The 24,507-nt window shown below is 41.8% G+C and overlaps 1 protein-coding gene across 1 annotated transcript in view; it reads right to left on the reverse strand.

Annotated features, from left to right (window-relative positions):
* SPATA16 (spermatogenesis associated 16) overlaps positions 1–24,507 on the reverse strand; it is a gene marked incomplete at its 3' end in the record, with an annotated part of 78,791 nt that overhangs the window by 23,214 nt on the left and 31,070 nt on the right. The window contains 2 exon segments of the mRNA XM_080605440.1: positions 2,880–3,027; positions 15,541–15,625. Coding sequence (XP_080461566.1) covers positions 2,880–3,027; positions 15,541–15,625 — 233 coding nt within the window.

Raw genomic sequence — 24,507 nt, forward strand, 5'->3', positions numbered from 1 at the left:
TTTTTTTAACTGTGAAACAAGCTGGAGTTGTTCCCCCAATTTATGACATTTGATTTTCTACAGCTGTGGGTTTTTACCATCACCACCACCATAGTCCCAGGCTATGTTTGTGCTGTGGCTTCTCCAGAGTTTGTGACGCCCCTGCTGAAAAGCCAGCATATCTGCCTGCCCCGACCTGAGTGAGGACAGATGCTCAGAGAAATTGCATAAACCACCTTTGGTTGGGGAGCTAGACCACAGCCCTTTCCTTCCTCTCCTTCCCCTGCAAAAAATAAACCTAGATTGAATGTCAGTGTCACTTTTCACAAAGGAGTGCTCTGTTTTCAGTGAGCTCTGCTTTTAAGATGCCAGGCTGCGCGGTCACAGTGACAAATGGAGAACCCCCTTCAGAGCTCCCTGGACTTACTCGTACATAAATCAAAGCGAGTGGACCTGATATTTCCCTTGCAGCATGCTCTGCTTCTGATGGATTCTCAATTTTGAAACAAACTGCATTGTGCGCTTGTATTTAAATGTGTGTCTGCTTCTCTTCCTTGGCAATAAGGAAAACTTTGAAATCAATTCAGTCCTTGCATTATAGCAGAACGTGGACTAAAGTTGGATGAGTGATTGCTACGGAACAGGAAGGTTATTTAAAATAACATGTTCGTGATGTGCCTGGTATTTCAAACCCACTGTTAAAAGGGGGATTAGCTCATACTTGTAATTTCACCTATGTGAGATATGGACCTTGCAGATTGAATGCTTGGTGGTACAACACCGACAATGGGTACAACTTGTTCCTTGTGAGTGGTTGTTTTTTTTTTTTTTTTTTTTTTTGGTGGGTAACGTGATTTTGGGATAGGTCTGAATAGATAAGCTGAGAAACCACTACTGCTTTAGTTGCCTTCAGCTAATACCGTTGTGAGTTATCTCAGTGTTGAGGCCAGGAAAAGTCCTCTCTGTCTGAGAGGGCTTCCAGGACATGGAAGAGGGAGGTCAGGAGATTCCTGCCCACGTGAGAACCATCGTGGAAGCTGTGTGGCAGCCTCCGGGGCTCTCAGTCAGCACCTCCCACACACTGCAGTCTCAGAACCCTGACACCCATATTGTTTTTTTTTTTTTTCTTTTTTCTTTTGCATTGCTTAGAAGCAGAAACACAATAAACACAATTATGATCTTGGCTATCCCATTTAATTCCTCGAAACTAGTGCTTCCAGAGCCTGCACTCAGAGAAACTTGCATAGGATTGAAGCAATTCTTTCAACCAACAGATTTTTGTAAACAAACACCCTTGAGTGCAGACCTGGCTCTATTCAATCTGTTTTATAACTGATTGAAGTGCTATAGGACCAAGCCCTTTCATCCTTTTATTCCTTCCTCCTTTTCTTTCTTGGTTAGGAGTGAGAAAATGCCTGGTGACACTTTCAGAAACATCCTGTAATTTATGAACACAACTGAATTTCAGTGCAACACTTGCACGCTTTTGCTGCTTATGTGCTTTTGAAAGTCTCACCCTTGCTATAAATTGAGGGAGTTATGTGAAATCTGAATTTATCTTTTTTTCAAATCAGATTCAGGGAGTTTTATTTTATGCTCCTTTTAATGCCAATACTTTTGTCCCTGGAAACTCTCCACAAAGTCACATCAGCAAGTAAATGGTAGACAGGGACTTTACAACTTCCACGATAAATAAGACCCATTTTTCCTCTTCAAAAAAATCCCCAAATTACTGCCAGAAAACCAATGCATGGGTGCCTTGCAACTTGCAAAACATGATCTAGTTTTATACTGGTTTTCTGAAGGAAAATGAAATGAACAAGCCAAGTTTACTCATGTTAAATATTTGCAGCTTTGTGTTAAAAACTTGTTTTCCCCAATTCCCACTTGAATTCAGACAGATGTTCTTTTTCTCCCCAGAGGTGCAATGTGTACTGTTCTGGAAGCCGTATTCTCCTGCAGAGTGGTGGGCTCAGCAGGTGCTACCGTTGGCTCCGACCCCGGTGTAATTCTCGTGGGGAGCCAGCATACAGCAGCTCTTCGAACCGCCTTGCAAGAAGCAGCCATGAGGGGTGGACTACAGGTCTCGTTGGTGTGATGAAGACAGAGACCACCCAGAATTTGACCTGGGAAATGTACGTTTCCCCTTATGTTTCTCAGCCACCAACTCAGAGCCAAGTGTTATCAGAGTCAACCATGTTCCAAGTCACCAGGTTAATGGTGTAAGAAATGCCTTTTATCCCCCCGCCTCTCCTCTGGCAAAATGTCATGCCCATTCCTCTTGAAATAAAGCTGTGGTCACCGGAATTTAAATGTCTGTTTACTCCAGGAGATGCTGCTTGACTTCAGTCCTCCAGGAGACAACGGGCCCCATGAAGCCCGTGTTCACGCTGGATACTATTTGTCTTCAACAGCCCAAAGGGAACCTATTCCCATCCCTGCAGCTGAAATGCTCTCAAAGGTGACAATCCCTCCACTAGTGCTCACAGAAAGGCGGATATTTTTGGAAAGCAAAGGGCCTGCTTCAGGGCCAGTTACTGATGGGAAGCCAGAGAGATGAGAATGAACCTGGGCCTCGCTGTTGCCACAAGACACTGCAAAAGTGCCTCTGAACAAGAGAGCTCTTGCAATAATGAAATTCAGCAACTGGAACATGAGGCTTCGTGGATAAAAATAGTCTTTGTGGGGATTTACAGTGTAAAGTCTGTGCTTTGCCTAAGTACTGATTTGATTACCTAAATCATGTACAATCATACAGCAAATCTCAGAAGTTAATTTTCCCCCACAGAAGTGCAGAAATTTAGAGGCTCAAGCTCCAGACTCTCTCAAGCTCCTTTTAAGTCAGCCACACACAGGCAAACAATATACAGTGCTTAACAGCATGTGAAATCTGCTCTTACCTGTATATATGTGCTCCACATAGTCAGGGTGCTTTTTAGCAAATGTCTCCTTCATCTTGTCAGTTTTGTCAACCTTGACTTTTGTCACAAATGGTGTGTACATGACCGAAAAAGATTCTTCTCTAGTGATGGCTTCTTCAATCATAGCCTGAAGTGAAAGAAATGATATGTTTCATGTTGGTTAACGGCTAGTTAAAGAAAAAAATAAAAGAAAAATAATTACTTTCACAGATGATATTTCGCCTTTAATAATTGCACAGTCATGCAAAGATAACATATTTTGGTCTTGAATATTAATTAGAAGAGAATTTAAATCAGTTCCAGAAAACACTGCCTATCTATACTCAGAAAATCAATTTAATGGAGAAAGAACATTTGTAAACAGTTTTCAGTGCAGCAAGCCTATGTCTTCAATGAGGAGAAAAGTATTAGATAAATTATCTTTTAGATGAAAAGAAAAAGTGATTCTATGCTCTCTGAAGGTCACATCTTTCATCTGAGGGTTTTATTCAGTCCTTGGGAGCTGGTTAAACAATACTAAGCATTCATATTACCCCTTGGGTTGGCATGAATCAAACACTGTGTCTATACGGAATATTAGTCTTAAAATATTGCATTCAAACACCATTTGCATTAAGAGTAAAATTCACTCCTGTGCGGAGGGCAACAAGAAGCTTATGAACCTTGTCATCCCTTAAAAATGACTCAAATGATGCATTATGCTGGCTTTGTGCAGGGACATGGATTTCACACTCAGTGGACCCCGATGAACTGGTGTTGGAGCTCCCTGGAGGAGCCACCAGCCTGGAAACTCGGTGCTCTCTATTGATCAGTGCAAGCAAAGTTTAGCTGTGATTCCTCCTGGGTTGGGGTTTCTGTAAGACCACATTGAGCTCTACTTTGGCTGTGTCTGTTGCTAAAAAAATTTTGTCTTCCTGACATGGACAGTCGTTTCTGGAAATCGGAAGAGCTGTAAGACTTCATTATTTTTTCTCAGCAAAAGCATGAATGGGTTAATAGAGACAATAACAACAAGTTTAACAGAGGTGATCAGAAAACCATAAGAGGAGATGTATGGACATGGCACTAAGGACCATGCTTTACTGATGGTCTTAAATGTCTTTTCCAACCTAAATTATTCTATGATTCTATGATAAAATATATATATATATTATATATATATATATATATATATTTAAAGAAGTGTATGGATCTCCCAGACTGCAGAAAGTATCAGGATGGGATTAGCTTGGTGTTTTATTGACAAGTCCTCTCTTGTTCCTTTGTTTTGTTGGGTATTCTGCTGATTTTCCATAGTTTGGCAGCCATTTTCTAATCTGGATTAATACGAGTGTGTGAATACAATTTTGGGTGTATCCATACATTTCAGACATAAAATATATGGAGTGAGGCAGTGAGATGAAATCGTGAGTGGCTAGACCAGACAAGCTCCTTATTCTGGAGGACTAGGGGAATGGTTTTACTGGTATTTGTCTGCAAAGTTCACTTTTGCCTCTGTCACCGTCAAGAACAGTTCAAAGTCACACCTATAATGTCTTTGCATTACCATGTTCCCCCGGCTGCTCTGTACAGCATGCAAATACTGACTAGCTCAGAGGGCAGTAATGGCAAAATGTCAGCCAAAGGGAAAAAAAATAGATCTGCAGTTTCTGGTCAATACTGCTACTGAAGGTATTATTATTACCCAAGAGCATAATACCCTGGACATAAGACCCTGGACATAGATGCTATTTGTTTTATTATCCTCTTGGATTTTTATGGGCTAAAGACTTTAAGGATATAAAACTTTAGCCCATAAAAACTTTGGAGCAGAAAACTTTATATGATGAAATCCCTAAGGACTTTGCTGCTTAAGCCTTTATGCACTGAAGTCCATACCCACGGATGAGTACCTGGCAATGTGTCCAGGAAATGGTACTGCCTATAGAACATTGTCTGTCATACCGTGCACTGTGCAGATACTCAAGATCCAGCCAAACTTTGGAGATAATTGCAAGGGCTCCAGTGGGCTTTGAACAGCGTCCTTGGAGAGAGGATAGGACAACTGCTTTTTTCGCATTTACATGTGTTTTGGTGTCTTTCCATGTGAAGGAAAGGGCCATCTCTGCGATGTCCCCTCAGATTCATCAGGGAGAACATTGCTGTTCTGGCCCCATGGTGGCAGAAGTGTCAGGCTCTTTTGTAAGAATGGGGATAGCAGCTGAACTGATGAAGATTAAAAAGAAAGATGATTTTTTTTTGGCATATCTTGCAAGTGTAATCTGCAGTGATATCTCATCACGTGGTGTTACACTCCAGACTTAACTCCAGCAGTGTCAGAAAAAAATAAAGGCCTTGAGAAGACATTAAACCAGAAGGAGACCCTCTCACAATGTTCAGTAATGGAAGGACTATGCTTGACATGAGTCCATTGAATGTGCTGGTTTACCTCAGCAGTGGACAGCGTCTATTGCTTCAGTGAAGATGCAAAAAGTCTCTTCAGAAGACACTGCAGAATAATCTGATGATAGGGAAGATTTCTTCTAGTAGTTGTGGGACTGACTCACTCTCTGCTATGTCAGGAGGTTTATATCCCTGTTTTGAAAGTGTGGGGAATCAGAGAACTTCTGCTGAGAAACCATCTGGAGACAAAGTGTCTCAAGGAGTATTTATATTGTCAGCACTTCTATTAAAATACCAGTTAATTCTTTCATGAAATTGAAGCATTCACAAGGTTTGAGGGATGTACATTGCTATCATGAGAATTAAAGAGCCAGAAGACATTCCTAAAGAAAAAAAATTGCTTTGAGCAAGAGTTTAAGGATATATTTGACCCAACATCACATACCCCCTCTTCTCTGAGCACTTGGTTCTGCAATATCCTCATACTCTACTGTATTTAGTAATGTTAAATATCACAGACCTTTTAATGAAAGCCAAGCTTTAGCCTAAACAATCTTATATTGTCCCTTCAATGCTCACTAAAATTCTCTTAAGAGCTCATAACACAAATAGGTAGATGCATAAGAAACAAAGCTTTCCCATGCCAATCCTTGTGATTGCAAATGATATAACTACTTCTACACTTTTATGAAGCTTTTGCCATTTTGCCTGCTTAGAGCAGACAAAGCATAGAAAAAGAAAAATGGCACTGTAGCAGCAAATTCTTTGTAACAGTGACAGTAGCTGTCTCTGCTACAGTCCCTAACCTTAATCCTCTTTAAATACAGAAAGGTTTAATTTGGAAAATCCAATTATCTTGACATCTAGAATTAACCAAAAATTTAGATATCTTTCTAGTGCCTTATCTTGCAGCTGCAGTGCATACTCTGCCACTGTCTCATTTACATTACAGCAGGAATTGATGCTTTTATTGATGATTTTTATTAATGCAATGGTATCAGTCAGGGTAAAGCCATTAGCCTCTTCTACGAACTGCTTCCACTCTTAGGCTGGTAGTTAGAATTATGGGTGCACTGTGGTGCAGCCTATGCGCTTTCCTCTATATCTTTCCAACCATAAAGCAGTATCTGGCAGCCCTGCCACTAAGTCTGTTGCTGTTGTGATATGAATATCTTCTCACCAGCATGATCTTCTTACATTAGTATTTTTTTTTTCTGTGGGAAAAATAAGTAGAGGGAATGCCAGAGCATATCCTTTTTCTCAATATGTTTATGGTGTGAATAAATCATGTATTATACAATAGATGAGAACTTTCTGCTTATCTGCCATGTAATGCCTCCCCATTAATGTAGGTCACATCAAATATCAGCTTATTTAGGTTCTTAAGTTATTAACGTATTTAAGTCTCTGTGAGCTATTTTGCATGCAGTACTTTCTGAAAGTGGATTTGCAGAGTGCCACAGCCACAGCCCTCTGTATTCTGCTGAGTTCTGAAAGGCAGAGGCAGGCGTATTGCAGATGGGTTACCTTAGGCTTCATGATCTGTTTGATTTTCCAGTAAGTATCTCTTTATGTTTTGAGAGAGAAGAAATCCATGCTTTATATCCTTCTAAAGAGATCATTGCTCATTAAAGAAATATCCCAGAACACATAAAGTATGGAAAAAGCTGGAGGCTGCTGTTGAAACTCCTTGTCTGTGATGCTGGCGGGTGGGAAAGCAGGGACCAAGCATGAATGTGGAAATACAATTCCAGTTTGAGGAAGATCTCTGCCCATGAGCCCGTCCGATCTCAGAATCTAACATGCGCGAAGTGCCGCAGGAGTCCTCAGCTCTTACATCGCTTACCACCAGCTGGGGCTCTTAAGTTTTCATCTCTGCATAGGGGTAAATGTGAAGGATTTCAGTTTTTCTTTGTGATGGTGGAGACACCAGTGAAACAGAGGTGATATTTGCTTTACCAGGCTGATCCAGACGCTGACAAGGCGAGCCCCTGTTAGTGCCCGAATGATGGTTTGTTGCCACCCGTGGCTATCTCGCCTGTCTGCACCGGGAGCTCCAGCTCAGAGCCTCCCTGCAGAGGTGGCAGCTGGTCCGGGCGATGTGCTCCTGCTCCAGCTGGGGTGCTGCGGGTGGAGGTAGAGCAGGGCCAGCAGAGCGAGCCCTTTGATAGTCAGCGTGAGTGATGTCCAGTGCAGGCAGCATTCGGCCAGCTGGCTAGCTGCTGTGCAGACACGCTTCCTTGGCGTGATGGCACAGGCAGACGTAAGTCTGCAATGGGGCAGCGGGGTAGTGGATGTGAAAATCAAAGACCAGACCCTGTGGAGGTGCCATTTATCCTCTCCATGAAGCTATTGGACAAAACCACAGCTTTTATACAGCTTTGCTAATATTTTTCCTTTCTTAAGGATAAGAGAGTTTTCATGGTGAGAGATACCCTAATTCCAATTAGGTGGCTCACTGCCCCTGTGTGCGGAGCAGCAGAACTGCTTGTCCAGTGCCAGGAGAAGCCATTCGCCAGCTCCTTGTGGCTCCTGTTCTGTCAGGAATGGGTCACAGTTCAGCCAGAAGCTTTCTGTGTGAAGGGGTATTGAACAGCTTTGGTAGCCTGGACTCAGGGAGACTCAGTAGACAGGCAGACCTAAAGGTTGAGCATCACCGTGTGCTTTATGTGAATACAACTGGATGCACTGGCCGACACCTGGATGCTGCATCCATCCGGTGATTCACGCAGGTGCTGGAGAGCCCAGGAGTGGCCCTGGCAAGAAAACACCCCTGGAAGAAGTTGGGGTATTTGCTGTAGGGGCTTTCCAAGGCTTTTAGCAAAAGAAAAGGGAAAAAGAGGAATGGAAAGGAAAGAAAAAGGAAACCAAAATACTGAAACTAGCAGAAGGAAATGTCAGTCCTTCCTAACACTGAGCTCAACATCTTTTGGGAACTTGACTTAAATTTGAAGAGATGAATCAGACAGCCAGAGATGGTGACTGATGTGGTTAGCCTGTAAAATGGACAGCACTGTTCAAAGGGGCAGTGAAAAATCATGCTTGAGTCATCGCAATGGCAAACTACTTTATGTGGCTGAATGGCTGCTAATTTAGTAGAAGACAAGTTGGCTGTATATAGAGATGTTTCTGAAAAGTGACTTTATCTCTTTTTGTGTGATGTCCTCTGTAGTTCTTCAAGAGCAGGTGCACAAATGGAAAGCCACATAACCAATAATGATCCTGGGAACAGCACAAACTCCTGTATGTAGCTTCATCTTCCCAAAGAAAGGAGATATGGTAAAAAGAAAGGGAAGAGGATAATGAATGTGTAACTTCTTAAGGACCTTTGCAACCTGAGGGAACAATAAGGGCCTGAGAACAGCTCAAAATGGTTGGTTTTCTATGCTGATTTCTCAGGTTTCTTTTGTAAATCTTAGGTCTGCTTTGCAACCCAGGAAAAACTAGAATGAATAGAGAATTGTGCTTGTCAGATATGCACGCTACTTTTGAGCTGCCCCATGGGTTTTTTAAATGGCATGGAGCTTTGTTGGCCAGGTTGTTCTTGTTGAACGTCTCTGAGGCACAATTTATGGCCCTCTGTTAATAGTTAAAGCTCTAATTGGTTGATATTTTGCTTCATATTGGGATTTCTACAGCTACCAACTATGAGCAAGGTATGTGCTTCCTATTACATTCAGCTGGTGTTAAATAAATCCACCTTTCCTGAAATTAGAGACAATTAATCCATCTGTTTTAATAATTGTGACATTTAAACTAGTAAATTCTCTTAGCTTGTAAATATAAGTATGATGCAAGCAACAGTTATTCTACCTTCAATGATCTGGTACTAGAAAAATAGAAGTAGGTAGAAAATATATGGAGGTAGATATTATTAAAGAAGAAAGAATACAAGAAAAATGTTAAATTCCTCGGTTTTATACAGGTACAATTGTTCCTGGAATGGAAATATCAGCAATAACAAAAGCAATAGAAAGCTCTCAAATCTGTATCAACATGATAGAAACTCTCTCTTATGTTATTTGCCTTATCAATCTAGTTTTCAATTACTCCATATTTTAACTTGTGTACCTAAGAGTAGAATGAAGCTGCTTTTTACAGCCTGGGAGTAATGTCTTACAAACAGCATGTTTGAAAGCCAGAAAGGCCTGAATCCCTGCAATGGCATGCATAGGATGAAGCCCTTTTCTTTGCTGAAAAATGCTAACAATTTTAATTTTAGCAGGTTGATTCAGCCATGATACAAAGAGAACAAAGGGAATCCATGAAAGTGGTCAGTAGATGCACTTGGATAGTCTGGACACCAGTGCAGCGTCTTAAGAATGAACTGATCTTTTGATCTTTCTGTTTATGGGCTAAACTCTTTTTTTTTTTCTTTTTTTTTTCTTTTTTCTTTCTTCAAATGTGCTAGATGAAGAAAATCATTACATCCTGATTTTCTGCCAGAAAATGTCAAGCTTGATGATTCAAGGCAAGTGTTGTCCTTCAAAACGGCCACTGATACAGAAGAGGGAGTACCACTTGTTATTTTTTATAAAGAGAAATGTTATTGTGAGAAAATTCAGAATTAATTCATAAAGCAGCAACAAACTGCACAAACCTCTGAGACAATAAGGATTTACAGATATTAGACACTTAATTCTGCCTGTATACATCATAGTCATTGAACTCAGTGGGATTTTCCCCCAGATTTCCCCAGATTTGATTAAAGGAGGGACTTTTCTGCAGTGAAATGTGGCACAGCATGATCTGCTGAGATAGCCTCAAGAATGAATGAAAAAGGCATATTCTCAGTGATATGATGGCCAGGCTGCCCAGAGAGGCTGCCTGTCAGCTCCTATCAGTCATCCCACTAGCAGGACTGCAAAACATCCGTGCCTTTGCCAGCCTGGAAACCTGATGCTCCATCACAGACACGGGTCAAGCGTGAGCATGCAGGATGGCTCACGGGCCTCGTCACCGGCTGAGGCTGCGGAGGACGTTCTGGCTGCTGAGAGCTTTCTTCTTTTAATGTTCTTGCCTGGGTTTGTCACCCTGCAAGGTGTGAGATAAAGCTGAGCTCTAAAGAAGTTGACAGTGTTCATTGCTGCAGTGTAGGTGTTCAGCCACCCTGCAGGGCTGGGTGCTTTCTTTATCATTTGCTTTCTTGTGTGATCTGCGAATTGCTCTGTGCTTGCAGCAGCCCAGGTTTTTGAACTGGAAGTACCTGATGAGAGCAAGACAAATGTCTGAGTACCCAAACCTCCGTGTCAGCCATTGCATGTGCTACTGGAAGCTTTCTCTGTGACGTTGAGTTTAACTGACAGAAATATTCTCAGGAACACAAGTCTGTTGGCACCCTGTGCAGCAGGCACAGGTCCAGTCTTGTCAATGTACTAAGAGCAGCTCTATGATGGCTGCAATCTTGGCCGAAACGCTAGGGTTGGCCTGGATATCTTTAAAGCTAAAAGCCCAGTTCACTGCAATGCAAATTAAAGGTCTCCATTTTGCACTGTAGTGAATACACATAGGGAATACTACATCAGGGAATTAAAGCTTTTAGTTTAAATGGTTATAGAGGTGTACAGATACGAGCCTGGAAGTTTGAAATGTCATCTGGAGGTTCAGTAGTTCCTTCAACATATGCACTGCTGATGCAACAGCAGTTAGTGTAAGACTCTGGGTGGGTGGGAATGACTTTGGGTGTAAGGGCATAGTGGATGCAAGATATGAACCTTGAGTGTCAAATGGGCCACATGTTTTTCACAACGGAATAACAAAAGCAATTACATTTGCAGCGTGCTAACGTGTTTGGCCTGAGATGTACATAAGCTGTGCAATATATTCACATTATCCTAAGATGTCTGCATCATATATTGGTGAAATTAGGCTGTGACTTCCAAGATGTTTGCAAAATTTGTGTCTGACAATGTTAGGCATTTGGTGACATTGCAGTATACACTGATATATCTTTACTTGTGGAATGAAACATTCGGGGTATATCACACAGTTTTTAGCCAGTGGAAATAGTTTACAAAGGTGTGAATAAAACTGGACAGTTTGGAGACGGACGCTTTCTTTGGAATGAAATATCTCAAGTCTATTGTTTGTTTTGCTGTTCCAGCTGAGAAATATCATTGCCAACAATAAATGCTAGGAAGCTTGCCTGACAGTAATAATAAGTAGGTTTAAACTTTGTCTTGCTGCTACCACTGCAAATATCTACCATAATACATTTAATAACTTTCACATTATTATTTCATGCAACGAATTCTATTTAATTCAGTATTTTTAATCTAAGAGCCAATACACAAATCATCCAGTGCATATTCCATAGTGGGTTGTGAACAAAAGTCCATCCACCTGATTATATGTTAACTTGGAATGTATATTTTCAATCCATGGAATGAAATATTTTAAAAGATACTTACTCAACAGAGAAAAGGTCTAGCTTACTGAATGATATTATACATTGCAAATTAGTTTTTCAGCTCTCATTAGCATTATACCTTTATCTCAGAGCAGAATGGAAGGCAAGTATTAATATTCAAAAACAACACAGGGCATTAGGTATTACATATCACTGTACAGAAATTCCAGAAATAGATGATTTACTTTAAAGGGGATAATCAAAGAAAGCTAATCAAAAAGCTAATCAAAAAGAATATTTAAAGTTGCCTTGATCATGATCCATAGGTACATATACAAGGAGCAGATAACAAGTACTAGAGGATCTTTAAGCTTTCAGAGATGACTGTGTAAAGTAAATTGCTGGAAGTGTGGACTGGACAAATAAGATCCCAGTTTTGGGAGGAGAAACGGGGCGGGGGGAAACAGGCGCCATCCATGTAATAAATCACCTTTTAGAAGGGATGTGGTAAATCTTCTGTTATTAAACTATTTAAATGAGGATTTGATAATGTTCTCCAAAACAGCCTCAGCTTCGCCTCTCTTGGCACTGATGCATGAAGGTTGGGTAAAATTCTGTGGCGTTTTTATGCAGAAAGTCAGATAATTCATCAACGCGAGCCCATCTGGCCTTAAAAATCTGACAGTACAAGCCTTGTGGTGTGTCTAAGAGGAGGTACACAGTCACAGGGAACAGATCACTGCTGAAGAAGAAATGCGTAAGAGTTAATAATGAGGAGGGGAGAGATTTGGGGATTCTTTAAGAAGAGCATTGAAGAAATAGGGCTCTTGGCAGTTGATGTCAGGGATTGAAGGAGTTCAAAGGAAAGTATAAAACCAAAATCAGGAGAAGTAAACCAAAGGAGATACAAGATAAAGACTGCTCTGAGCATGAGAAATAGATCAAGAGAGAAAAACAGTGATTTAGAAGTAGGATAAATAATAAAGAACTTCACAGATGTGAATTAAGGGCCTGAAGTCTTTGCAAAAAAGAAGTCAGTTGAAGGATTTGAATGGTCTGTATGATGTTTTGAAGCTATGAAAGAAGTAGAAGGCAGGCTGTGAGGAGGAAAAGCCTTTTCCAGCAATGAAAAAAATAATGAAGAAACAAAAGTAGTCGATGACACACCAGAAGATTATATATATGACCAATTGATCAAAGCACAGAGTGACAAATCTCTTCTAAAAATCTTTCTTTGGAAAAGCAAAAAAACAAACGGTCCTGTTCACCATCTATTTCCTTCCTCCTCAGAAAATTTTGCTCACAGTTGTTAGCTAATGTGAGTGAGCTCTGGGGCAGAGGAGTAGTTAGCAAGAAAAGCGTGCATCAATAGCTGTTGCTTTGGTTACAAAGGCACATGAGCATGTATAGTCGTGACAAGTTATTTTCAGCTTTACAACATGAAATAGAGAGAATATTAATAAAAAAGATTATGTTACCTCTGCTTGGTCTCTCTGTGGTGGAAAGTCCCAGTGCAGTGTCACGTGCTACATCATACTGCATAATTGTTGCTGTGTGTACTAATGTCATTGAAGTCACCGCTGATGCTGAATGCAGAGAATTCATCAGCTCAGGAAGGAGAAGGTTGCTACTGGTGCTGGGGATATATCTTCACGAACAGTGTTTCTTAAGTGCTAGCTATTAACTTGAGTGGGAGCAGTACTGGGCACCCAGCTGCCTATACTGCGTGTGTGTCAGCATATAGATATTGCTGAATCCTTAGCCTAGCCCACGCTAAAGCATACGCACAAAAGGCACAAAATTGTGGAGCAATCTCTGTTTCCCAGTGAAAATCAAGCACGGTGGGAGATCACACAAAAGGTTAGGTCGCAACTGACATTTCAAAGCTTCTGTAGCCAAAGATGACAGCAGCTCAGGTTCAGGCAAAAGGTGGAGAAGTGGTAACACCGGCACAGGCAGTGTGGTGGTGCCTCTCAGTACCGTGGTGGTCCAGGGAGGCCCATGCATGAAGTCTCCATCAGGATCAGAAATGAGCAGTAAGCTGGGGACTAAAGCAGAGATGAACCAGAGCCCTATCACTGCCAAAATCCTTTGGCCCTTGCTGTCTGTAAGATGATGTTAATTTAATGGCTGGAAGCAATTCAGTCGCCCCACTTTGGTGTGGTTCATTCCCATCTTAGCCCAACCACAGCTTCTGGTTTACACTCTACGAGGAGGTACTGTGATGAGTCTTGCCCTTCATGCCATTTTTTTGGCCCTGTTACCTAGCAGGACAGACTGAACCCCTGGGGGAGAGGACAGCTATGACAGCTTCTTCTTTAAAGGCTTGTTCTTTGAAGCTTCATGTCCATGACATCAAGAAGAGGAGTCAATGGATACCGGTGTTAAGAGACAAAAAAAGATATTCCATTCGAAGAAATGACCCTTTCATAAAACCTGTTTGTGAACTCAAGATTTTAAACGAGTCTGACCCAGTGGGGAAAAAATCAAACTGTTCTGTACAGAAGAAATTCTCTGCTGGAAAGCATATAAGAAAGTTCACAGGCACTGCAAACACTAGCCCAGTGGGTAATTCTCTGAATGAGATGCACTTTGCACTCACAGCAGTACTGAAATTCAGCAGCTCCCAAGACTGAGATTTATTCCATTTTACCAATAAGAATGCAACTAATAATAGTTTTAAAAAGGAAGACTTTACCATGTGATTGAAGGTAAAAGATCAGATTCTGATCTTTATTACCCCGGCTTATGCCAGATGTATTTTGCACCACTTCACATAAAGTACAAGGACTGGCCCTTTTGTTGTCATAGATGTTCTCACAGAATAAACACCAAACAAATGGGATCAGAATCAGACTGAAGTTTTATCCCAAGGGGCATTAACCACTTTTGCCCTGTCACCAAAGTAACTTGCACCTGGCCTCCTCCCAGTCACAGGAAGCAGCCTGTGAAACCGTGCCTCGAGAGCCACCCTTGAGAGCAGGGCCACGGTGAGGTGGAGGAAGGCTGTACAAGGCTGAACTGGCTCTGAGGCGAGGCACGCGGGGCTGTGAGGACAGGGAAACCCCCAGAGAGTTACGGACAGCCCACAGATTGCCTTGGTCTGAGACTGTGTGTGTTTTTGTGGGTGCCTGCCCGCACTGCCACGAGGCTGGGCCTGCGCTGCCATAAGGCTGGGCCAGGTCCTCCCTGTGAGGCTGACAGGTCTTCCACTGTTGCAGACCTCAAAGGCTGGGACACCACCGGCACTGACAAGCTCCTGCAGCAACAAGGCACAGACAGCGGAGTATTTAGCATCCATTTACCTCCAGGTGTGTGGGAGCTCACCTCAGAGCTGAGGGAGGTACCCTTAAACTTAAATTTGTGCTGATGTGGCTGAACTGCTATATCAAGTAAGTATCACTCAAGAGACAAGTCTCATTGAAGTCAATGGTCTACTCCCCACATAAGTAATCTTTGTAGAACTGGGGTTGTACCTAGCTATCCTTCACAGAGCACTTTAGGTTTCTCTGAGACCATTTGTTACAGTCATTTTTTCCTCTCCTTCCGGTTGAAGAGTTTGGAAAGGTGTCAGAGGATTAGTATCATGCAAATTGCAAAAGGAAAGTGTCACTAAGGTAGGAAGACTTCACAAAAAATAGCTTTGGGGACCATACAGTATCCAGAATTAAATTTTATAGCAGTCCATAAAATTGAAGTATGAGCCAAGGGTTAACAACCTTGAATTTTGCCCTTAAAATTAGTACAAGAAAATCTACTTCATTATAAATACGGTAGTACTATATCGTGTCCTGTTGATTGATATGCCCAAGAGCTACCTTTGTCGGCAGTCTTTTAAGCAGTAATCCTTCATTTTGGTCTTAATAGTGAGATGGGCACCTCCCTCCTCATTGGGCTATCAATTTTTACCTGCCAATACAGTTTGATGAGCTTGCTTATATGCTGTTCAGTGCCTCCTGTCAGCCAGTACATATAGTCAGCAATCATGGCGCTCCTGATGACAAAAGCAGAATAAATGAATGTATAAGGAGAGAAGGATGTATATAGCAATATTTAAAGGAGATAACATTAAAAGAGTGTAACATGAAGTTTGTATCAAAAGATTACAGATAACTCTCAGACTTTGTCCAACTTTAAAACAATCATTAGTAAGCATTTTGAGATAGCTAAACTATCTGCAAGCGAACAACCCTGCACTTTTAAAATCTTTTTTCCATATTTTACTCTGAGCAACTATTTAATGACTGCTCAACAATGCTGTAGTCTGGCTTTTCTTTTTTTTTTTTTCTTTTTTTTTTTTCTTTAAAGTATTTGTGGGTGAAATTTCTTATATGCAAGTACATTTTTTATACAATAGCATCAACACGTATAACACCTCATAGCTTGACAGTCTGAGGATATCAGTGTCTCCGGCAAATTCAGACTTAGTTCACCTCTGATTAAATTTTATCTAAAGAAAAACCCCAAACCCAAAGTAATCAGCTATCTTGCTACCTAATTGAGTATGCTTTAGTACTCCCACTGTCTGTTGCAATCATTGCATTACTTTTTCTAAACTGAGGGATATTAAAAACCATTGTGCAATGGATATTAATGCAGAGTCTTAACAGACTTCAGAAAATCAGTTTGCTTTTATGGCTGCCTCTCTACACTGCTCTTCGTTCCCATTCCTCTAGAGATTCCAAATCCAATTAAATGTGACTAGATGTAATTCCAAATTGTCACTTTAGTCAATTAAACATATAATAATCTTGTGTACCTAATTACTAGCACTGAAAGTTTATTTGTTGATGTAGTGCTATCAATGTGTACTTCTGCATGTTCCCCTTATCATTGCCTATATATTAATTGTGCTTTGACATTACTGTAAATTGAATTTGAAATTTCCCCCTAGTTAAAAGTATCTCACAAACAGTAATCCCAATCCTGTTGTAATACCCTTTCAGAATGTACTTTCCAAGTCTGTATTATGTTCTTAATGAGATATAACCAAAAATACACGGATTTAACAATAAACATTTCAAAGCAGGCCCAGTATCAGGGGGTAACATATTGTTACAAACAGGAACTAAATCTTCCTTAGATGTTAGTGTACAGCTCCCATTAATTTCACTGGGAGAAAAGCAATTGAGTAGGATCCATGGATTTCTGCATAAGGACTGGATTTAGCCATAAGCCTTATCCAACGCTCATTCAAATCACTGGCAAAAATCCTCCTGATTGCACTAGAACAAAGAGCGGTTTCTAATTGAACATTGTTAGCCCAGCCGGCACAGGGTGAACAAAGGATGAAATCCTCATTGCTCTGGAAATTGCTGGCAAAACTCTCACTGCCTCCAAACAGAGGAGAATTCCTAATCCCAGGGATGACATACAAGTATCCTATGGATGAAATAGAGAAGGTGAGTGAAGTGCCCAGCACTATGTGCCCAACCCACTGTCAGGTTTTGAAGAGCTGCCCACTGTCTCCTGAGACCCAACAGGGAAATAAGCACATAGCACAAAAAGGGAGGAAGACTTTGAACGAATCTGTCAAGTTACTTTGTATTATTGTGCCCGTGGTCTACTAGAGGTGGTCTACAAAGGTTCCAGCTCCTGTGACAGTGGCGTTCACTGGTACCATGGTCTCTAGCAGTGTATGAGAGTGGTGGTGGCCTCCTGTGGCTGCCTTGTAGGAAAGATAGGACTTTCAATCTAAATTTAGAGCAATTCTGAAGTACTAGAGCCTGGTATTTTTTGGAGTGAAATGACTTTAGCAAACAGTCATTTACAAATTGGTATCCTATAGATTTATTGCTCCTAAAACTGTTGTCATTTGAGAGATTAAAACTGGCAAATCCTTAACCCTGAGTATCACCGTCTCACACTGCAGTAGTGCTGCCATGGGTTGAATGCAACCAGCTGGATGCAGACACTCGCCGTGTAATTTGCTACCCGTACTGCAGGCCGTGGTCTGGTGACATCCTGCTGACAGGACACCACAAGGCTCAGTTTGTGAGCTCCCACTCCTCTGTGGTAATACTGATTTATTTCCCCAGCTTGGTACCACTTTCAATGGAGGTGTCAGCAGAGCTCTGGAAAAATCTGGAATCAATTCCTAGACAAGTCACTTCATCTTTCTGTTTCCCAGTGTCATCTGTAAAATGAAGACAATCATATTTGACTGATTTGCCTATTTGGTGTGCGAGACCTCCTGGCACAAGCTCTCTCTTACTAATTCTTCGTAGCGTGCTCAGCACAATGTCACTCTGATCATGGCAGAGGTCTCTAGGTACTGCTGCACTTCAGACAAATGCCTTTCCTCTTTATTCTTCCTTCTTAATTTGCTCTTATTTAAATAATCAGAATTACACTTACATTTCAGGCATTCGTGTTTAGTTTTTAAACATCTGCTTTTATCCCTGCTGGATTTCTCTTGTACCACCATGCATTACACCATGAACAGCAAGACACATACATAAAAACGCTCTGAGCTTTTCGAGCACTTCCATCCCAATTTCACTTCTCAGTTCCTCGGTCATTAGGGAGCACACACAGGTCAGGACCAATGCTTGCTACTGCGACCTCGGGGCTTATGAGGGACTTAAAAAATTCCACTTTCAAAAGAAACATAAGCATTAAGGCTGTATGTGGATGGCCTACGTCCAACCCCAAATATGCCTAAGTCAGAGGGTTTTCTTTAATGGTCTCTGAGGCTTGACTCATAGAGTCAAAGTGACACAAGAGATAGGGAATTATGAATTCCCTGACACAGGTGAAATTATGCTGGATGAATATGGTTATAAGGCTGGCATTGGGAAATATTTAGGGACCTAAACACTGAGACAGAAACCAAAGGACTGATTGAGGTATCTAGGCAGGTGAAAACCCTGGTTCCCAGTGAACTATGCAAAGGCATAAAGCACAGAACTTGGTCCCCAGGTCCCAGTGAGTACCTATCCATTTGGCCCACTGAAATTCAGGTCACAATGACTTTCAGTAAGGGACGTGTGAGCCCACACTCTGAAAACAAGACTTTGGTAAAATATTCTTTAAGGAAATACTATACTATTTATGAAATTATTGTTTAGGGTCCTCAGCCAGTGATGGGGCTCATTAACATATTTTTCTTTGTCCTTATTCAGAATGAAAGGCTATTGCATGCGTATATCTGAAGACATCTTGATCATACTTGCTTTTTTTTATTTTTATTTTTTATTTTTTATTTTTTTTCTTTTTAAAAATGTCTGTATGTCTAATGACATTTCAGCAAAGCTGAAAATCCTTCCTTCAATCATATGACTATCTGGAGGTTTCCTCCTTTATGTGGAAGGCTCTTCTTTATTTTAAAATAGACTCATTTGTCATATTTTTTTTACACTATAAAATGCAATGCTTCCATTTCCTTCAGTGTGCTAATGAAGAAGAGAGAAATTTGCTTTTCCAAAACTGAGACAAAAATATCAAAAAATGAGGGATGAAATTCAAACTGTTTGATTCTGAAGCTTCCCTTCTTATGTCTGATGAAATTTTCCAGAGAACAGTTAAAGAATTTAGTTGAAATAGTCAGTGCCCCAGGTAACTCTGTGATTCAGATTATTTTTGCCCTTTCTGTTTGTGTGTATGTATCAATCTCTTCTTGTTTGGGTTAGCTCAGTATTACTTACACTTTCATCTATGCTAAATGCTTGCTGTCTATTAAAAAAAAAAAAAAGTTTGAAATTTCAGCTTGCACATTGAATACAGTGGTCCAAATACAGACTGATAAAACACTGAATATAGGTCAACAGGGGAATCTGTGATGACTAAACTAGCCATCCACTGTGAATTACAGTCAATTTTAGAAGTAAAATTATAGGTCAAATGAAGCACACAAAAGTCTGTAACATACTGAGGGAGTGCATTCTTATTAAAGGTTTATGAGGATTATATATCTTGAGAATGAAGCTGAGTTGCTTTAGACACGTCACTGCTACTCCATACCTAAAAGGAGCTGTATGGTGTGTACAGCAGAGGATGTGTAGGATTATTTCCCCTCCCCTTTCCTTCCCAAATCCAAAGGGATTTGGGAAGAGCAGAAAGCTGAAGTCCGTGAAGAAAGAAATTTCCCAGTGCATTAACGGATTCACAGGAACCAAACGAGGGACCACTCCCTGCCCTGTTACTATATCAATATTGTGTGTTAAATGTGATGTGTAACGTTATCAAATACGGCTGATGTATACAATATATATGGATTAGGATAGTATAGGCACAACCATATTAGCATTTTTGCCATGTGCTGCAATCACAGATCCTAGGGATGTGGGCACTTGTGAAGAGCTGGGCAGTAAGAGGCTGTGGACCAGGTCAGTTGAGGTCTGCTGATCCATTGAGTGCAGACTTTGGACTGGTGAAATTGGCCAGCAACAGACCTCACTCTGATTTGTACCTCTCAAGGGTTCAACTTTGAACTTTCCAGAGCACCAGAAACACAAGGTACAAAAGAAAGGGAAAATATCTCCCATGTACGTCACGCAACGCATTTTTTTCTGGATGAAATGCCATCTTTTATTTTTACAGTTCTGAAATATACTGGTATTGAAATCTATCAGCAAAGAACAGATACATGCATTCTCTTTCTACACAATCACTTCAAGTGATATTCAGAAATATTGACCTCTTGTTTACAGAAACCAAACACTTAGCGCTACCAAACCCATCTGTGTTAATGTAGTAAGACTGGATCAAAAGGTGTCTTGCAATATCTGCTCAATCTGGCCACTTGGTGGTGCAGAACAATAAGATATATTTCCATATGTGCAAGTGAACAGCACACCACAGATCTCAAACTGTCTTCCTCAGCCCATCTACAGAAATGTATAGGCCTTATAATAAAAGCGTCAAAGGTGGCTTTTGCTGCCTGACAGCTGCTGACACTAACAGCGAGTGTGCAGCCAAATCCTTTGCAGCGGCCATGCAAGTCTGTGACAAGAAAATGGATGGTGCGGACGCTGTTCTGGAAAGCACCAAAGTGTCACGTTTCCAAAGAAGACAAGAAGTTAGCATCGTTGCTAAACAGATGTGTCCTCGTTTACCACTGTAAACAGTGGAAAAACAAAAGGGCAAGGCTCAAGGTCAGCTCCTTGGGCCTCCATTTCTCCCCCTGAGCTTCTCAGAAAGGAAGGGAACCCTGAGGGGGAGAGGAGCTCTCTGCAGACCACAGAGCCTTAGGAATAATCACAGCCTATGCATGTTACAGTAACTTTCACTCTTCTGTGCTATTCAGCCCCAATTGCTGCTCAGATCAGGAGGCTGATAAGTGGCAGAAAATTACCTTTGCTCCCTACTTCAAGTGATCTCACCTGGTCTGCAGTAAGTGGTACTAATAGAAGGCCTCAGCCAGAGCCATGTGGCATTGGTAGTGTGCAGAGCTACTGTTTGGAAGTGGTAAGTGTGTATGTTCTTCCCCACCACTCCTCTTCTTTCTAATTTAACAGGAACTTTAATATTCCTGTTAAGATCATCTCTGATGGAGACACCTGGGTATTTGAGATCTATCTTGTATCTGAGGCTCAGTATTAGATTATGGGAGAAAATAAACAACTCTTCTGGATGACTTTTTCTCATCTTTTTCTGGGATTAGAAAGGGAAAATGATGTTTTTAGCTGGAATAAGGAGGAAGTAGTTATTGTAAAGCGATTATCCTGTTTGAAAAGTAGACAACAATAGAAGTTATTTTTTAAACATCTCTATGTCTTAAATAAATGTAAGGTTGATATTTTGAGGTTTATGGAGATGCATGAAAACCATTAGATGAGAGAGAAACAGAACTATAGAATACTGAGCAGGAAGGAAATAAGTGATGTGAGGATTTAGCTATATATGACCTTGCCTCCAAATGGGGGAAAAGGAATTGTGTCAATCCCTCTGCTATCTGTGTATAATGCTTTAACATTGCTAACACCTGCACAGAACTCACTAAAACTCACTTTTAAACATTTTACCAGTGAACCTTAAACATGTTGGGAAGCTGCTATAAAACTTTTTGTCCTGCCAAACCCTTCCAGGTTGGTGATAGAGTATGCTTGCTGGGAATGAGTCTAAAGTCTCTGGGTCACTAGCCCATTGCCAGAAAGTAGGAATGTTTCCTGCAAGGAAAATGGCACCTGCATTTAGAATATATTTCTTATAAGTATCATTATCTGTCTGGTGGCTGCATGCAGATAACAACTCTCTGCATTGTCTTAAGACTGCTGTACCGTGATAACGAATGTTTCCTGTTTAAGGGCAGCTGCCATGTAAGGACACAGAGAATGCTCTGCAGATGTGAGCTGAGAAAAACTGTGCGAAACATGGGGAAAGGAGAGGTCTCTTAAAATGGTGGGGGATGCTCAAGACAACAGGGTGCTAAGCACAGCAAGATCTCATGCTGTGTGACTGGGCACGAAACAAGCAACAGTGAGCATGGACATGCTGCGCAGATCACTGGAGCTGTGGAGGCCCTGATGCTGTGGTAGCTTCATGGTAGAGACGTTTTGGGAAGGGATGGGGTAACTGGGATGAATTGCTTGATGACAGAAATACGATGAAACTCTGAGGGACGAGGACTGTGCTTGTTCTGCGCTCTAGCTGGTGCTCTGCTCTCGTGTATCTCTTTGCACCTCATGCTCCCTGGCTTGGGGATGTGCCTTGTGCTGTTGTCAGTGTTTGTATTTACTTCTAGCAGGCAGCAGTGATCGTGGAAAAACTGGTGTGGAGGCTGCCTCCTGTCCCTTATGTGACTGCCTGCCAGAGTACACTGTTGTTTGACACCTGGACAGTCTCAAGTGATAAAGAATAATGTGTGCGGTGCAGAAATAACGGCCAGTAGTTCTAGACAGAGGCTAACCTCATATGTTGGTGTCAAATTAAATAATAGGCAGTATGGGCTTTCCTTTGGGCTTTGACTGATCCTAGCACTTGTCAAAGCTGCTTTCCTAGACGCAATTTATGAGGTGTGCCATTTGCAACGTCACCCTGGGGACATGGCTGGCCACGAATCCCACAGTACAGCTCGGGTGGCTTGGTGTGGGGGCAACCAGACCCAATTCCCTGCTGACCCCTGGCCCAGGGGCGCTGCCTGTGCAATGCCCTGGCCAACAGTGGAGGGCCCCTTCTCCTCAACAGAGCTGCTGAAGGTGGCCATGGGGGGTTCGTTGCTGCCTGACCCCACACAGCCACATGTGGGGCACCCACCATTGCTGGGGCCTGCGCTGAGTTCCCCTGCCCCGACTGGGGGAGTTCCCTCTGTGTTGGTGTTTCTATGACAACCAATGGTTTTTATTTTCTTTCTATAGAATTTTTCCTTTTGTTTATTTCTGTTGAGGAAAAGTGGAAACAATTAGGATGGGGAAGTAATATGAACTTTCCCCTGTTCTTCCAGGAGCGGGCCCAGTCAGGGTTGAAAGGTGGACGGGCCTGCTCCCTCAGCTCACATCCCCAGCCCAGGGTGGGCCTTCGTGCCACCGCCGGCTCTGTGAAGAGAAGCTGAACATACCAACTAACCCGAACTGTGCAGCTTTTGTGAAGAGAAGCTGAACATACCAACTAACCCAAACTGTGCAGCTTTACCCACTGCCTTGTCAGTTCTGACTGAAACGGCAACTGGAATCATACAGAGGGCTGAGGTCTGCTCCTTGCAGACCTGGTTCGCTTCACAGCTGGTGGGATTATATAGGTTTTTCTTGAATAGGAATGTCAAAAAGCTGAGTCAGCCCTGCTGCAGCTATTCAGATCCTAAAGCTCCTTCCTCCTTAAGGATTGCTTACCCCTACTCTGTGCAGTCAGATGAAGATGAGTTGTTTGTTCTGGCAGAGGGACAGACAGTCTGTTTTCCCCTACACGTATACAACTAATTTCAAGTCACTAGTGTTCTAGCTGGTGATAAAAGAGCTATCTTAAGCTTTTCACAGAACACAGTGACACTGTTAAATCAGCACAGTGATTTGATTAGCAGAAAGATGAGAGCTATACGGCTTAATGATAAAAAGGGGCAAAATCCCTTCTGTAGTTTAAACTTCAGATTCAAAGCAAATAGGCAGCCAGCTTTTCCTGTAAGTTACAAATCTTCACCTTACTACTGTTTCAGTGTCAGCAATAGGCTGCACTATCTGTGTGAGAAAGAAAAATTGCTTTCATGCCTTGTTGCTCATCTGGTCAGACCTCTCACTGCAGATGTGTGACAGTCAGCTGTGGGGTCACAGCCCTCCAGGCTTGGGACTCAGAAAATGTGCAGGCTCTGATGCCTCCTTCCCCAGGAGCTTTGAGGGTCACCCTTGGGTGTTTGTCCTCTTTCTAGCACTCTTACCCTTGAGAACAGCCCATGGTTTGGCTCCTCTGTCCTTGGGACTAGTATGGACTTCCCAGGCTGTTCTGTGGCTTGCATGTCCCCTTGCATATACACATCCCTTGTCTCATCTTCCCTTAAGGAAGCTGACTTTCCATCCCCAGCAAGGTGGGGCCCCCTCAGCCTTCTCCAAGAGCCTTTTCTCTTCCTTGTTATAGAAGTGAGCCCAGAACCCTTCTCTGAACTTTCCATTCTGGTTATTAAGTGAGCTTCTGATCAGCTGTGACTCTATCCTTTGCCAGGGTACTTTCAGTTTCTGCTATCGAGGATGATCCTGAGCCTAAATGCCTTGTAATGTCTAAAACTTCTAGGTAACTTCCAGACTAAATTTATGTATAATGAATTTATGCCCATTTGTTCAAAGGCCAAGATGGTCTTTCAGCTGAAATAGGTTTACTCCCTTCTGAGGTTTAAATCTTTACTGTGCTTGTCAAGAACAGTCTCCGAACAATAGAGGATAAATATATTTACTAGCTGACACCTCGGTGAAAGTGGCTGCACCACTTTAGAATTCATCATTTGCAGATGCT

Source organism: Anser brachyrhynchus (genome assembly GCF_964034855.1).
Source record: "Anser brachyrhynchus genome assembly, chromosome: 9".
Taxonomy (NCBI): Eukaryota; Metazoa; Chordata; class Aves; order Anseriformes; family Anatidae; genus Anser; species Anser brachyrhynchus.